This window comes from Periplaneta americana, chromosome 12 (assembly GCF_040183065.1).
Source record: "Periplaneta americana isolate PAMFEO1 chromosome 12, P.americana_PAMFEO1_priV1, whole genome shotgun sequence".
Lineage (NCBI taxonomy): Eukaryota > Metazoa > Arthropoda > Insecta > Blattodea > Blattidae > Periplaneta > Periplaneta americana.
Window position 1 is genome coordinate 19,119,344 of NC_091128.1, and position 18,344 is coordinate 19,137,687.

General features: G+C 35.4%; 1 protein-coding gene across 6 annotated transcripts in view; it reads left to right on the forward strand.

Annotated features, from left to right (window-relative positions):
- The window catches only part of MED25 (Mediator complex subunit 25), a 247,691-nt gene that overhangs the window by 169,661 nt on the left and 59,686 nt on the right, over positions 1-18,344 (forward strand). For all 6 annotated transcript variants that reach the window (XM_069840860.1, XM_069840862.1, XM_069840861.1 and 3 more), the window contains one exon: positions 7,711-7,905. In XM_069840860.1, the coding sequence (XP_069696961.1) occupies positions 7,711-7,905 (195 nt within the window). The remainder of the gene's footprint in view (positions 1-7,710; positions 7,906-18,344) is intronic.

Consider the following 18,344-nt stretch of genomic DNA (forward strand, 5'->3'; position numbering starts at 1 on the left):
TCCCATTCATATTCCATAATATTCTCCCTTTCAGTTCCTTTGCAGGGGATTTGTCACTGTCTTGATGACAGCACTATTTGTTTTTATTCCCTGGTACCTGTCCCACTCGACACAATTCCTGACATCTTTTGAAGCACTTCATTTAGAACTTTGTACCTCAGTGATAAGCCTAGTATCCTTCTCAATATTTTCCTTTGGCATATTTGGAGATTGTTACCAAGTTTGGCAGTGAGAGACTGGCAGTGAGAGACCATGTATGACTTTAATATGTAATAAAAAGTAAAACAAATTCAAGTAATTTAGCTGCAATACAAAGTGTGAATTATAGTAAGCGTTTTTAAACTTCATGGAAGGTCCTCAAATGAAAATAATACAATTAAAATTTAAAAAATCTTCGTTTGTGTTATGGTGCAAAGTAACCCCAATTTAGCCTCAAACTTACCTTGATTAGAAAATTTTTCTGTAACACCATTTGCCGACAAAACAGCTGCACAAGCGAAACTAGAAAGTCTAAATGGATGAATAAGGAACAGATACACGTATAACTTATCTTGAGATTGTGCACACCATCTGTAATGAAAGATAATTAATTTGATCTATATTTCAATCAAATTATGCACACATTCTGTTGTTAAGGTATAGAAATACCATAAACAGATTCTATGACCACAAACAGTGGAAAAATACTATACACATATACCATCTATTGGTGGAAATGATGAACAGATAAATCTGGTTCACGTAAACACCCTTAGACCTATATAAAAGTTTTTCATTGATGGTGCAAAGTTTCCCCTGCAGGTGCAAAGTTACCCCATTTTACGGTATTCCATAGAAACTAATTCAGGAAGACAAAAAGTGGAGAATTCTAGAGATACAAAGGGGGAATATGTACTGCCAATCTAACAGTACAAATGAAAAACATCACTCAGATTACGGGCATTTTGGAGGGAACACGTCATTTTGTTACTTTGTACAATAATTATTTCAGTTTTTACAATTAGTAATGTTTCCTATTTGTCAACTGACTTCTGTGTTATATAGTAGAACTTTTCACTTGCTTAAGTATGTGAAGTATTTGTGAGAGTCATTGGCTTATATTGTCGTAGCATTTTAGTATTATCATGTGGGTTGGAATCAACAGTCATGTGCAAGGTGTTATACTCTGTGAATGGTTTTGGTGTTAGTCATGTCTCGTGTGACGATTATGAAATATTCCTGCATATAGTTGTCTTGTCCTAACCATTTTACTTTTCGCAAGTTCGCGAGATTTATATCTACCATTTCTTGGTTTCGTTAAGCCTTTATTAACACAATTGCATTATAATCTTCAAATGAAAGGAAGTAATAAAATACAGTAATCCCCCATACTTGGGGGAACCTACTGCATATACGCAAAACCGCTGATAACAAATTCTATAAATAAGTCTTTTCGATAACATACATGCCTTTGGTAAAGTTTAATTGGCAAATTACAAACAGTAAGACATTAAGGGAAGCAAATAATAATATCGCACTTTTTCACTGGTATAAGCACTTCACATTGTCTCTTTGGATTTTAACTGCCAAAATCACTACTTTTTTGTTTTAGTGCAATTATTAATCTCGTAATAACATGGTGAATATGAGGAAAAAATATAGACCTACTGTGTCTGTATAGTGAGGAAGACAAACTGGATGGATGCTAGCTAAAAAAAATAATTTGAAACTAAGCACAAAATATTTCTAAAGAAGCTTAGGTTACTTCTAAAGTGAAATGTTGTTGTTTGGTCACTTTTGGGATCATTTAACCCATTTTGCTTGTCTCCCAGCTAAAGAGCACTCAGATTTCTGCACTGCTGCGCTTCTTTGTTCACTTTAGTGCACTGAAGCAGATGTTCTTTCTAAAGTGAAATCCCACAATCCTTTCCTTATAGGGTATACCCACAGTGACACCAGTTCCTAATAGCAGTATTGCCAACTGAAATGTACGAAAAATAGCAAAACTGCAGTTTCATATGTTGGTAGACTTGTTATTATCAATAGAGAAAATTTTATTTTTGTCGGTAGAGGGTGCTGAAATAGATGTTAAATGCTAAATCCTTATTTAAGCAGTAGAAAAGTTTTAAAAAAGTTGTCACCAAGAAAAAAAATTCGCCAAATTTAGCTACAAAAACACTAAATTGACAACACTGCCTTATAGATAACAGGATGCATACACACAACCTGGATCTTGCCTGTTGGCATCATCATTCTTTGAGAACTTGGAAAGGGAAATCCCGCTGCTAGCTTGTTTTTGCAGCATGTGTCAGAACAGTGAAAGTATATAGTGGGGGTAATGCCACTATCACAGTGTTCGTGATTAATATTACCACAGCCTGTGAGTACAGAGCCAACTAAATTTAAAATTTTTTTTTTTGTAAAACTCTTCAGATTTAGATACTGTGGCGCCATGTTGGAAGACCTGGTCGTGTCTGGGAAGTTGCGCATGCATCTAGTGCGAGGGAAGGTACGGTGTGACGCGGAGCACAAGGAGCAAGTGGGGGAATATATGGAAGTTTCGCAAAGCCACGCGAGCTGATTGTTGTAGAAGCTATGTGACACAGTACATTCGAGATCGTGTAATGTAATAAATAAAAAAGGGGCAAGTGAACCATCAGTGTCAGTTTTGTTTAGTTAGTCAGTGAATCAGCAGCGAGCGAGCAAGGAAGCCAGCTTTCAAAACCGGGGTTCGACGTGAGGAGAACCGCAACTGTGGCAGCGACCAGGCAAGGAACTGGGTTCGACGTGCAGTGAACGTGAGTGGGTCCGCAACTGTGGCAGCATCCAGACGAATGCAGCATATCTGAAAGTCTTCGGTTCGAAGTGCAGTAACCTGTATCTGGAAGGCTTGGGGTTCGATATACCATGAACTTGAATGAGTGAGCTAGAAGAACTAGCCAAGGTGAACGAACTGAGAACTGACAGTTTTGTTTTGTAAATAGTGCTTTGTGAACATTAGTTGAAATTAGGAGTACATTGTTGTTCTCAATAATACACATGAATTGTTGTTGTTTTCTAATGCCAGGCGTTTGACAATAAAGTCACTTGACCTTTTGCACTCCAATATTTTTCAAAGATATTATCATGGTTAGCCACTGAAGCACAGATTTTGAGGTGTTCCGAATCCATTTCTTGGTTTGAGTTGCACAATGGGCAGTTAGGGGATTGATATATTCCAATTCTATGCAGGTGTTTGGCCAAACAATCATGGCCTGTTGCCAATCTAAATGCAGCTACAGACGATTTTCGTGGTAAATCGGGAATTAACTGTGGATTATGATGCAAAGAGTTCCATTTTGTCTCTTGAGATTGTGCTATCAAATTTTGTTTGTTGAAGTCTAAGTATGTAGATTTAATAAATCTCTTCACAGAGTAATATGTAGATTTAGTAACAGGTCTGTAAGTAGCAGTGCTGCCCTTCTTTGCTAGTGCATCCACATTCTCGTTTCCCAGGATTCCACAATGGGATGGTATCCATTGGAATACAATTTTTTTATTGAGTGATATTAATTGAGAGAGCATTTTAGTTATTTCTGCTGTTTGAGATGAAGGTATGTGTTTAGAGACGATTGATAGAATAGCTGCTTTGGAGTCTGACAATATAACTGCATTCTTAAATTTATTGATGTGAAATAGAAGATTCCTGAGACTTTCACTTATTGCAACGATTTCTCCATCAAAACTTGTTGTTCCATATCCAAGAGATCTATAAAGTGAGAAGAGACAACATGTAACACCTGCACCGGCACCTTGTTGTCTGGAGATCAAGGATCTGTCGGTGTATAAATGAAGCCAGTTTTGTGGAGGGTACCTAATATTAATTGTCTCTGAAGACAATTGTTTCATTATTTCAGTGCTTACTTCTGATTTCAGTATTTCTTCTGTTAAATTTAGATTATATTCTATATTTAATAGAGTTAAAGGGTTTGGTTTAATTTGTAAGTTTTCTTTTAAATTCGGGATATTGATTTTCTGCTTTAATTCTTGAACAATGGATATGAAACTTTTTTGAGTTTTCAATCTACAGAGAGGACTGTATGAATGCCAGTTTTTTCCTGGTAACCTGATAAGTTTTTCATATTGAATCAGTGCTTTTTCTTCTATTGTCATTTTGATGCTGTTAATATTAGTGAGGAATCTCATAGAATCTATTGGAGTTGTTTTGATTCCACCAGTAATGAACCTGACAGCTTGGTTTTGAACATATTCTATTTCGTTTATGAAAGATGAAGTAATTAAAATTTCTCCGCAGTATATCAGCACTGGCTTTATAAACATTTTGTATGTAGTGTTCAAAGTATTCCTAGAGCATCCCCATTTCCTTCCTGCTAGTCTTTTTAGAAGGGAGAATCTTTTACGAGCTTTTTCAGAAATGTATTTCAAATGGTTGCTCCTTGTTAACTTACTATCGAAAATAACTCCAAGATATTTGGATTCATAAGTCCTAGGAAGGTGTTGGCCGTTGTATTGGATATTGAATTCTCTTTCTTTTTTACCAAGTGAAAATATTTGGTAGTTACTTTTTCTTAAATTGAGTGTCATGAAATTTGATGTAGTCCATTCTTGTAGTAGAGTTAGAGCTTTAAGAGCACAATTTTGAATTTTGTCTCTATGTCTGGAAGTCCACAAAACTATATCATCTGCAAATAGTGCTTGTTTCATGTTTGATTCCTCTAATAGGGAGGGTAAATCATTTATACAGGGTGTTTCAAAAATACGGTGCATAATTTCAGGTATGTATTTCCCACATGTAGACAATCAAAATAGTTCATTACAACATGTGTCCGGAAATGCTTTATTTCCGAGTTATGGCCTTCACAACATTGAAATTCACCGGAACGTTTTTCTTTCTGCAGGTCGTTGCCGTCAAAGGAGACATTAAGAGGGCACTCTGACAGTTCATTCCGAGGCGAAGGTTACATTCAGTGTTGTGTAGGCGTTAGACTGTGCGACATGTATTCAAATCAAGAGCTGGCAGAGATACACTTCATGTACGGTAAGGCGGACGGCAATGCTGTGCTGGCTCGTCGTTTGTACCAGGAGAGGTACCCACAGCGACAATGTCCAGAACGGAAGACATTTGTACGTCTCCATTACTGTCTGTGCGAGTATGGAAAATTTAACTCTCCTGGTTTGGGAAGGGGACGACCAAGATCTACAACTCCAGAAGTACAGGAGGAGATTCTGGAGGCTGTGAACATGACTCCTCCTATCAGCACACGAAGGGTAGCATTGCAAATCAATGTTCCTCATATGACTGTTTGGAGACTGTTGAAAGAGTATCAATTGTATCCTTATCATTTGCAACGTGTCACCAGCAGATTACCCTGCACGAATTAGGTTCTGTCAGTGGTTCTTGCAGTAGTGTGGTGTAAATCCGAACTTTCCTGCCTTAGTATTATTTACAGATGAAGCACAGTTCACACGAGACGGCATAACAAATTTCCACAATCAGCATGTATGGGTGTATGAAAACCCACGTGCAACTGTTCCATCTCATCACCAGGTGCGGTTCTCCCTCAACATGTGGGCCGATATCATTGGTGATCGATTAGTTGGACCCCATGTACTTGTAAACAGACTTACGGGGCAGGCGTACACAAACTTCCTGGAAAACACCATACCTCATGTTTTAGAACACACTCCACTGATCAATCGTCAACACATTCACTTCTTGCATGATGGTGCTCCTGCACACTTCAGTCGTACGGCTTGCCGGTACTTGGATCGAAGGTTTCCTGATCGATGGATAGGTAGAGGTGGCCCAATTGCTTGGCCTCCACGCTCACTTGATCTGAACCCTCTCGATTTCTACTTGTGGGGCCATTTAAAATCATTGGTTTATTCGTCTCCGGTGCCTGATTTGGAATCCCTTTGGAATCGAATTGTGGCATGTTCTGAGGACATACGCAATACTCTTGGAGTTTGGGATTGTGTTTGCAGGTCAATGAGACATCGATGTGAGGTCTGTATTGAAGCAGGAGGTGGACATTTTGAACATCTTCTGTAATGACAACGACCTGCGGAAAGAAAAACGTTCCAGTGAATTTCAATGTTGTGAAGGCCATAGCTCGGAAATGAAGCATTTCCGGACACATGTTGTGATGAACTATTTTGATTGTCTCCATGTGGGAAATACATACCTGAAATTATGCCCCGTATTTTTTAAACACCCTGTATAAATATTGAATAAAGTTGTGCTGAGGACAGCGCCCTGAGGTAGACCTCGATATGTTTGTCTGTAACTAGAAAGTGAGTTATTGAATTTAGTGGCAATGAATCTTTGACTAAGGAATTCTGATATCCGTCTGAACATATTGCTGGAGATACCTAATTTTTGGAGTTTTAGTAATAATTTATTTCTCCAAACAGAGTCATATGCTAACTGAAAGTCAATAAATATTGCCAAGGTATCTTCTTTCTTGTTAAAACTATCTTTTATTTCTTGGCCGTGGCGAATGACTTGTTCATTGGTAGAGTGTAGTTGTCGAAAGCCAGCTTGTCTTGGTGATAAAAGATTTTGAGATTCTAAATACCAAGTTAATCTGTTGGAGGTCATGGACTCCATGGTTTTTGCTATCATGCTTAATAGTGCTATTTGTCGATAACTATTAACATCATGAGCAGGTTTCCCTTTTTTTTGAATTGGTACAATGATTGCTTTTTTCCAAGCTGCAGGAATTGAGGTGTTCCATGATAAATTGAAAAGGGATAAAAGTACAGACTTGGCTTTTTCCCCCAGATGTTTAAAAAATTCTGAATGAATGTTGTCGGGGCCAGGAGATTTCTTGGTTTTTAAATTTTGTATAGCTATACTTAATTCTTTGGGAGTAAAATTTAATGAAATATTTCAGGTTTTGTGATATTGCTAGTAATATTGTTTTTATTATTTTTATGTAATTCTCTTTTGATAAATTTGTCAGTTTTTTTGAGATTGGAATGCAATCTGTGAGAGTTTGAGTAGTGTTTATTAAATGCGTTTGCTATATCTCTATTATCTGTTAGTGTTTTGTTATTATGAATAATAGGTTGGCTAGTATTTTCCTGTGTGTTGGAAATATTCTTCAGAAATTTATGTTTTAGCACTATCGGTTTAGCGACATGAATTGTCATTGTCGTTCTGTGGAGTGCAATAACAACTACTGTGTTGCTGTGATGAGTGGAATACCCATTGTTGACAGGTGTGTGTTTAAACTTAGAAATAAAAGTCACATTATTATTGTTGTTTAAAAATTACAATTCTATGCACTAAAAGTAGTAAAAAAAAATGTTGCAAGCTTAACCATGGATACAGATTCAGCAGATATGGAGATTACTGTAATGGGAAGAAGGAACCTTTTAAACCTTATGGTTAGCTGCGAAACATTCTTTGCAAACATTAGAATGGAACCAACTGTGCTAATATTGTGCATTAAGAGAACTGCTAGAACATAATATGTTTCGAAAACAAGAGAGTCAGACTTTTGTATCAACTCTTACTGTTTTTAGATTCTGAGTTCATTCCCGAAGTAGTAAGGTACAATACTTTGTGCACATTATTTTAATTAGCTACATTTTCGTTATATGAACTAAATAAAATCTGTCTATTATACACTCTCCCAACTTTTTTTGTGCAAGGGAAACAAAAAATAATGTGTCAAGTAAACTACACAAGTTGCAGAGACTTATTTCTGTGTTCTTTGATTGCAGGCTGGCTGTGTTCACTTCACGAGTGTTCCCTCACCTCAGACATGTGATATCAAGGTGTTAATTCTTCTTTACACATCAGAGAAACGTGCGTATCTTGGCTTCATTCCCAACGATCAAGCAGCATTTGTTGACAGACTTCGCAAGGTGATCCAACATCAGAAGACAACACAAGCTCTTATTAGGCAACACACACAGGTGAGATAATTTTTAATTCTCAGTTTACCCAAGAACACATTTTTTGGTAAAAACAGGACGTAACTTTGACAAAAAACAACAATCCATACACTGAATACATTGCATAGAATTAATGAAATGATAGTTTCTTATTTCACAACCCTTTTTCTTCCTCTTCGTGTTCTTCTTGTTCTCCTTCTCAATATCCCCTCCTCCGTAGCTTGTTCTCCTCCTCCTCCTCCTCCTCCTCCTCCTCCTCCTCCTCCTCCTCCTCTCAGTTCCTCTTCTTCATTGTCAGAGTTTTGTTCCTGCTGTTATTGAGATAATATATCAGCACCACTTATACACAAGTAATGGGATGCCATTCATGTTATTAATATTGCCTAGTTTTTAAAGAGAAAATTCTTAATCTAAAAAGGGGAAGATTATTGCAAAATAAAAGAATTTAAAAAATGTTATAAAGTAATTAAAAAGTAATACATGTTCATTTCATTTTTCACTTTATTTCATAAGGAAATAATTGCATTTGATCATATGATGTCATTCAGCACTCCATTATGCTTGAAAATCAGATTCTGCCTCTTTGAATGTAAAATATCTTTCTGCATATGTGTTCGTTAAAACCCAAAATCCGTCAAAATCAGTTTCAACTAGTTGTTGTTTTCTAATGCCAGGCGTTCGACGAGAAAGTCATTTGACCTCTTGCACTCCAATATTTTTCAAAGATATCATCATGGCTAGCCACTGAAGCACAGATTTTGAGGTGTTCCAAATCCATTTCTTGGTTTGAGTTGCACAATGGGCAGTTAGGGGACTGATATATTCCAATTCTATGCAGGTGTTTGGCCAAACAATCATGGCCTGTTGCCAATCTAAATGCAGCTACAGACGATTTTCGTGGTAAATCGGGAATTAACTGTGGATTTTGATGCAGAGAGTTCCATTTTTTCCCTTGAGATTGTGTTTTCAAATTTTGTTTAGTTTCAACTAGTAAAAACTAGTTCAAGCAAATGTAGATAGATAGAAAGCGAGTTTTTGTAAGATCTAGAATCAATGACAGGTTATGTTTGGTTTGTTTAGGTTTTTGTTTGGTAAAATCCTAAACAAACGAAACCTAATCTGTCATTGATTCTAGATCTTACGAATACTTGCTTTCTGTCTATCTACATTTTTAAAACTTACTTACTTACTTACTTACAAATGGCTTTTAAGGAACCCGCCCTCACATAAGCCCGCCAGCGGTCCCTATCCTGTGCAAGATTATTCCAGTCTCTATCATCATACCCCACCTCCCTCAAATCCATTTTAATATTATCCTCCCATCTACGTCTCGGCCTCCCTAAAGGTCTTTTTCCCTCCGGTCTTCCAACTAACACTCTATATGCATTTCTGGATTCGCCCATACGTGCTACATGCCCTGCCCATCTCAAATTAGTCATACACAGAAGAAACGCAACAACAATATATAAACAACGCACTTGTATTAGTTTGCCTCTCAGTCAAAACTCTGTATGCATTGTAATACAAGTGTAAGGCCAACATGGAGCAGCACTGACTGGAACTGCACTTATATTACTTTTTCTCTGAACAGAAGTGACGTTAAAGATTTAGAATATATACTTATCTCACTTTTTAAAAAAATGTCACTTATATTACTTTGCTTCTGAGTGCCTCAACTGTTTGCTGGCAGATGCAGAAATTACCTAAACACTAGAGGGATTCGTGAACTTGGTAAAATTTTCTTTCCATACTACATCATAGGTGCTATTGAAGTCAACGAATACAGCAGTGAAAATAAATTTCTCCCATTCATGATATCCATTATATGTTGCTAAGTTTTGTTATTTGGCAACTGGTAGATTTGTTTATCCAGAAGCCTACTTGTTCATTTGCTATTATGCCAAAAGTTTCTAGATACTAAAAGTGTTCAGAATTCGCACTAGGTCTAATATTCATTTCCGCAAATTGAAATATGAAAACAGTTGATCAAAATTCAAATTACTTCAAACAGGAGTGCTACAAAGTGCTGGTCACTAGCTATACCCTCTTTAATATACATACATGTTAATCACTTCATTTCTAAACTGTATACAATACCAGGTTAGATGCCTTCTCTATGCAGTGGACCTGGTTTTCTGAGTAGAAACCCCAAAATACAAAGCTAAAATTAGACCGAGCAATTTTGAATGAAGGTGTAAAAATGTTACACATGTTACACATGGTGTAACAAATAAATGTAAATTTGTCAAAAACAAAATTTCAGTCCTTCTATCCCATGAAAGAATTGAGACTGTGTTAGAATCAGAGACCTCACAATGGCCCAGCCCATGGGCTGCTTCTGCACTGGGCTTCACAGTCTCATACGTAACAACCTTGTGACGTCACAGCATGGGCCGGGCTGCTTGCGAAGCAGTTTTGTGTGGTGGGCTGGTATCAAGGCATCGAGCTCATGTCTCCTCTTCTATAGAGGATCACGTAAGAGCAGTTCCTAAAAGACTGATTTGGCCATCTCTTCAGTGTTGCCAACTAGTATCAGATATCACCAAAGAGGGTAAAATTATGTCATGTACAATAATAATAATATAATAATAGTAATAATAATAATAATAATAATAATAATGCTAATAGCCTAGATCATATATACTAACAGATAGCTCTCTTATATAGGCTTTAGGGTTTGCAGTCGAGGCTGGCTTGATGTAGTTCAGTAATCGTCAACAGATGGCACAATGACCAACACCATCACGAGACACGAACTCTGAACCGGTCTGGTCGGTCTAAATCGATTATTTCTTGCTTACGAGATAATCTCGTAAGCAACGGTATGTACTGTCGAGAACTGATGACCATGAATAAATATTATTGGCTTATATGACCTTGGCAAGTTCGGAACGAGGGAGCTATTTATAGTTGTCATGTGGGCGAAGCGGAGAGATAAGATAAAGTACGCCTTTGTATTGAATAGATTGCTCTTGATAAAAATAATTTACAGGAGAAAATAAATGAAACCTCAAGACAACTAGAACAGTGGTTAGCTAGCAATAGACTAAAACTGAATGTCAGTAAAACCGTTTGTATGTATTTCAGTCAGAAACAACTACATGACTCCATTGAAATACTACTTAATAATACTGGAATAAAGGACGTCGATTGTACAAAATTTTTAGGGATATGGATTGATTCCAACCTCACGTGGGAAAGTCATATTCAATTCTTAACTGATAAACTAAGTCGTTTGTGTTATGCTTTCCGTGTCCTAACCAATATAACTCCCAAGGAACTACTTAGAGCGGTTTACTTTGGCTATGTTCACTCTGTATTATCATATGGGATAATTATCTGGGGGTCGTCATCAAAACTTGCACAAGTGTTTAGACTGCAAAAGAGAATATTGAAAATTATAAAGAAAGTACCTATTCGCTCGGATAGTAAAAAAATATTCAAAGAGTTTGATATTTTGCCCCTACCTTGTATTTACATTCTTGAAACAGTCTGTTTCATCCACCAAAATTATGATAGTTTTAAAATAAACTCTGATTATCACAACTACAGCACAAGAACATGCAATAATTTACATTTTAATCATCATAGGTTATCCAAGAGTCTCAATGGCTTATCACATACAGGGATAAGACTTTACAACAAACTCCCTGTTGAAACTAAAGCCCTTAACTATGCTGGATTTAAAAAGTCAGTGAAACATATTTTACTTTTCCACATGCCTTTTACTGTCAATGAGTATCTTAGTTTAGCACTCCAAATTTAGCTTACAGTAGTTAGTATCTCCTTTTGTGTTTACTGCTCTTCTTTTCTATCTGATTCATGTCTGGGGTGAGACTGCCCAAGAAGATAAGGAAACCAAGAACCTTGTACAAGTAATGGTCTGAAGAAAACTGTGGAGAATTGACTTCATTACTGAATGTGTTGATTGTATATTATTTGTATATTATTGCAGACATCTTGTATGTCGGAATGACATGTATGTAACTGCATATTTATTATGTATTCACTCTGACGATGCCATGAAATCATTGTATTTCCTAAGGTTAATAAATATCTATCTATCTATCTATCTATCTATCTAGAATACAATACAGAGTCTCGCGCAAAGCCAATCTACCTAGAATATGTAGACCATGTTATAAAGTTATCGGTCGGCTAAATTATGATTCGTTATCTCTTCTGTTTTTATATATTTGTCGTGAATATTATTTATATTATCAACTGAGTGTATAACATAATTTATCCGTTAATTGATATTTCACTAATGATAAATCCAAAGAACAATGGGAAATAAGGGACTAAACAATGAAAAATAAATAAAATAAGAGAATTTGACGTTCATAATTATAATGTCGGAGTTTTGTTACCGTATACTTTACTTTGAATTATTTTAACTTGCACCACAAAAACGTATGAAAATTAATGTTAACATTATCTATTTAGTTATGATAGTAGTATATTGGAAAATTTGTACATATAGCCTGATTACAATATATAAGTAATCCTATCCTAACCTAACCAATGGTAGTCTTGTTTATTTCATACGTGTTCGTATAATTATACAAAAACAAGAATAATCTAGTTTGCAGCCTGTGATATTGTCTCGTTTACAGTATTATATAATATACATATTACGATATTTACTAGGTACTTTAACAATATATAGTTAATAATATTATAAAATATACAGGCCTAATCCATTACCAAGAAATAGCCCATCCCTCACATGTTCAATCCTGTTTACCTCAAAAGGCCTTCAAACCTTAAAAACTATTAGAAGCTGGATTAAAATAGTCATGTTGATGTAGGCCTACAACATTGCATTTTTTTGTCACTACTCCTGATCCCATTCTAACAGTTTCAGGTTTTGTAATTTGTAACAATACTAACAATACTGATGGGTCATTCCATAGTCACACACGTAACATTTTCGTAGTAACTATGATCTTCACAGGATATTTAATCAAATACTTAGGAGTTCATGAAAGAAACATCACTGTTTTTTAACGTAAGCATTCCAAAATATAAACAGAAAATCATAATGAAAAGGAATAATTAATAATGTAAAAAATATTAAATATTATATGGTCTGACACATGAACATTTTCTTGCCACTTAATTTATTACCAAAATGGAAAATGTTCATATTATTATGCCAAATGTCATAAATGCATTTAGTTGTTTTCGAAACAATTAAGCCATTTGTGTAGTACATGTAACTGCTAAATCGCATACTTTAATAAAAATAACAGTGCCATTAACAAATAAAATATTACAAATTATATTGTGACACACGAACATTTCTGTCAAGTTGATTACTAATCTTTTCAAATGCATATAGAGATTTACCGTATACACTGTGCCTACAGTTCTTATTATACAAAGCAACACTTGATTACACTAAAGTACACTTTCAGATTTAAAATATCCACGATTAAACAACTATATGTGGTGATATCTCCTGTGTAATGTCACGTAACAAATACATCAATATAGGCTATCCACTTTTTCTGCCATTTGTAGTACTTCCCATTTTTTAACAACACAGACGCTTTAAATTCTTCGCCACCACAAGCTTTTGTAACTTCCTCTGCTTATCTGATGTCTTTTTTTAAATTGATTATTTAACGATGTTGTATCAACTACTAGGTTATTTAGCCTCGATGGGATTGATGATAGTGAAATGATATTTGGCGAGATGAGGTTGAGAATTCGCCATAGATTACATGACATTCGCCTTACAATTGGGGAAAACCTCGGAAAAAACCTCAACCAGGTAACTGGCTATCCTTGTAATATTAGTGACTTATTTCAACAAGTTTGTTACTAAAATATATACAGTACCTAAATGTTTACTTGTGACACTGGTGATCCATTTAATTGGTATATGAGACTAATTTAATTTTGTGTTTTACAGAAGGATACATATTGATTTACTTTTGCTCACATTGATTTTAATTTTATTTGTTGTAGTCCAGTTTTCAATAACGTCAAGCTAGTTTTGCAAGGCGGTGATATAAGATTTATCACTAATTTTTTCTATATATTATACAGTCATCCACGAATAACCTTGCCTGAGAAGTGACATTTCTATTCAAATCCTACAATAATTTTCAGTAAATATTTTGCACCGAGAAGCTATTATACATTTAATTTTACTTCTGAGACCAGTGAAATATATGCAATTTTATTAGAAAGGTGCATGTATAATTATCCAATAGCACGATGTTATCTGCAACAAAAACTAAAGGGCATGAAAGAAAAGAAGACAACATTAATGCTGTGGTTCTTAGAGTTCCATTAGAGTTACATGTTCATTGTCCACTGAAAGTTGTATATCTCTATTGAAGTGTAAAAGAGAAACTCTCATAAATTATGTCAGAAACAAAGAAAGGCACCACCCAAATATGTGGGATAATTAATTTAATAATGTTATTACCGGGACTTGAAAAAAACAATCATATATAATGGGTGGGGAAAAAAATACTTTTTAATCGCGCTTCTATAGTTCGACAATGCTGACTATTCAGAGTTTTGCCTGACAGGTGAGCTACCATAAATTCCTTGAAGTCCTAGTTATTACTGAAGCCAAATATGTGTCTATTGTCAAGAGTCCATTTTATTTATACTTGTTAAGACATCGTTCATAGACTAGTTACCACTTTCAGTTTTGATACTACATACATTGAAATTAATCTGTTATTATTCGTCCTATTTATACATTTATATTGAATGATTCGGTCTACCTTCATAACACATCTCATCAACAATACTCGATAAGAGTTGAATTAGCTTCCATGCTGCGTTGTATTTATTTTGTCATGTTCCTATAGCAGGAATATTAAATAGGAATTCCTTAAAACAGATTTATATTCACTCCTATGCCTTTATATAGAATACCAGTACATATACTATATTTCTTAAGATTTGGTTACTTTATAAACAGTATGTTAGTGCAAGAACTCTTTTTTTCATATTTAATAATTCTGGCATGTGTCAATAAATATGCTTGAGACCTCTGTCTCTCTGAATTAGTCTTTACTAACTGGAAACATATTCCAAATTTATATTTTAAAAAAGTATTAAAATATCCTCACAATTTAGAGCATAACAATTCCCGAAATAATCATCCTACATTAAATTATTAAGATAAAAATGATTCAATCTATCGCTTGTAACAATACCTTTATGGTCCTAATAAATTAAGAAATAATAATTTACATCCAACAGATTTATTTTAAAATGGCCTGCAGTTATTATTTTGAATTTTATTGTACCTTAATAAATTGAGTTAAGGTACAATAAAATTTCATCAAGTTTCAAACAAAGTAATTCCATCTTTCCAACAGGGGGACAATAAATACTTAAAGTAATGCTAAACTCGAAAAACTTATTGATGCAACTTAATTTCATATTCTATACCACTAACACCAAAAAAAAGTGTCCTTTTGTCATACTGATTCAAGATGAATAGTTTCTTAGTGTTTGTCCATTCCACTTTTTTATTGTCCTTCCAAATTCTATTTCTCTCATTTTTAGTAGGTACTTCACATGTAGTATATGTTTTATTTTAATACATATAATGACCATGAAGATATTTGGATATGTCTTACAAAATTCTTGCTGAAGACCATTGTGGTAATATTCTGCCGCATCTGTAGTTTGTACATTTCGAAATTTTCGTGTTTCAGCCCAGAATTCAGGTGCGGGGAGGGGAGGTTGATGTGCCAATGTAGTTTTCCAGAATATAATAATATTCAAAACATTCTCTAATAGGAGGGGCCTCTGATATTAGCTCTGCAAAAAATCTGATACCGGTACTTCTGTTGCTGGTAAATAAGAAAGAACGAAATATAAAAATTTTTAACCACTTTCGAATTTCAGGTGCTTTGTGTCTCAGCTGCTGGTTTGATATACTGTTTGTTTCCTTTAATTTTCCAGAGCAAAAACTGTCCTAAGCGAAATTTACACTCTGTAATTTTAACACTGGGAACATTTATTTTGGCAGCATTGTGTGATGCTATTTCATAATATAACAAGAGCTTTGAAATGATTAACTGCTAACTACTTACCTGGGTGAAGCGGTTCCTTTGATTTCTGAAGTGAAAACCGTTCAATTTATAAGGAATTTTTTTGTGGAGATGCAGTTGATTGTATATGGAAGGTGTAAAAGTGCCTAAACTAACTGACCCCAGTGCTGTCATGGAGGCCACATGAGGCCATATATCGTATGGAACCTACAATTTTTTTTAATTAATCGTATGGGGAAATGAAAATTTTGTCTGTAAGGAGCCATACGGCATATAGGTGCCTAAGTTTTGTACGTGGAGATCTATACAGATCTTAGATCATCTCTTCCTGTTCCTACTGTACCTACCGGTAGGGGGAAGTCTTACAGTACTGACCGCTTAAGGTTTTTGGGTTATAAATAAGAAAACGTTCAACTTTTTGACACACTCTTTTGATATAATGTAAGTACATATATTATTGAACTCAATGGTAATTACAAAAAAAAATCAGAAATTAATATTAATACAAAACATAAACAAATTAAATGTCCATAAAATCGATACAATCAGAAAATTGGCAGGCAGTACCGGTCACATATTACTTTTGACAAAAATCACATTCATATGTGTCAGATGTCTCAGGAATGCTGGCATAGGCTTCGTGAGCCCACATTTGGCATGAAGAACATTGGATCCAATCTTCGTCATGAGATTCCCCACAAAAAATGCATGTAGTTTCCTCCTTTTCGTCATTTTTCTTAGTTGTCTTTCTTGAGCTTTTTGGAAAGAATTTTTCTGATAAGGGGCGTTTCCCATGCACTAGGCTCTTGACTTCTCTCTTCAGCTTTTCATTTTTTTTCTTCCAGATATGTCTTGTAAGGACTGGATGTCAAAACCTCACTTCTTTCAGATTTTCGGCGTCGACTAACTTCTCGCTTCTTACTGGCATCCGGAATTGGGCTGAGCTGCTGAATTGTTTCCTTTACAACAGTAGTATCATTAGGCCTATCAGTAGGAATGGGCCTTTTAGGACTAGTCTCATGATGTAAACTTGCCTTAGGTGCAGAAGTCATGTCAGGGAATGGAAGCATAGGCCTAACTGTTGGGCTCTCAGTTTGATCCACGTTTGATTGAGCTTCACCTATGCTCTCTTTGGGAGCACCAATGAGGAGTCTTTCATTCATGCGTTGTTGAGGAAATATGAAAAATGGTGGAATGTACTGACCCCCAGCATTCATACAGAATAGTACAGTAACACTTCTTCCCCTTTCAGCCAAAGTCAGTTTACCCACTTGACAGTTCTGTTTCAGCGAAATAACTTTGAAATGTTTTTGTACAATAGTGACACTAGTTTCGTCACAGTTATAAATTTTATAGGGTGTGAATTCATATTTTTCCATTAGATTTGTAAGACTCTCAAAGAATCGATGGACTTGTGGCTTGTTACACCCAATTGATCTATTAAGGCTTGTCGATTCAGGAGTTTGGAGAGACAAATTCGGGTGCCGTTTCATGAAATCATAATAAAATTGCTTACCAGAAGTCTTTTTGTCATGTTGAATTGATGAGGAATTTTTAAGGCCTCAGCAAGTTCAAAAGCTAGATTCAAAAACTCTTTCCTTGTGAGTGGTAGTAATCTATCAGATAGATCTTTCACATGATTCAATAGAACTCCTTCGAATTCGGCATTGAACGTGGGTTTAAAACGGTCAAGTGCAGGAGTGAATGTAATTTCTTTACCTCTTTTTACGGCAGAAACACGATCAATCGACGTATTTTTGGGGATATTGTCTATTTCAGCAGCTTTGCGGATAGAACGTTGGCCTGTTAACACATTCTCTACAGCTTGTTTCATAGAATCTGGATGCCATTTTCCTTTGGAAGGTCTACTTGTCACTGGAGGCATCATGAACGTCCTATAAAAATATTAAACGAACATAACTTACATGTAAGAATATGACCGGTACTGCAAGATCAAGAGGTGACCGGTACTGGCTGACACACAGCGAAACATATAATATTTTTTTCTGTAGCACCATTATGTTATGTAACATGGATCATGCATAAAAGTAATTCATAAATCATGTCTGAATCGAATGAAACAAGATTTATAACGATACTTACCGAATTGCCTTGGTGTCAGTCAATTTAGATTTAGTTGATTCGCGCCACAGCAAACAGAAAAGTCTTTCAACGGACTTTGTTAACGAATGAATGTAGATTTAAGTTTGAATTATTTACCAGTGATTATTGACTGTTAGAAGTAACGTACACTACATTTCGCATCCTGCTAATTGTTGTCGGTATTTAAATACACACACTGACCGGTACTATATGCTGACCAGCGCTGCAAGACTTCCCCCTATTTTGTTTGATGTTCATAAACAAAAATTATCCACCTCTTCAGCACTGGAATCCAGAATTATATAAAATAATGGTTGAAAAACA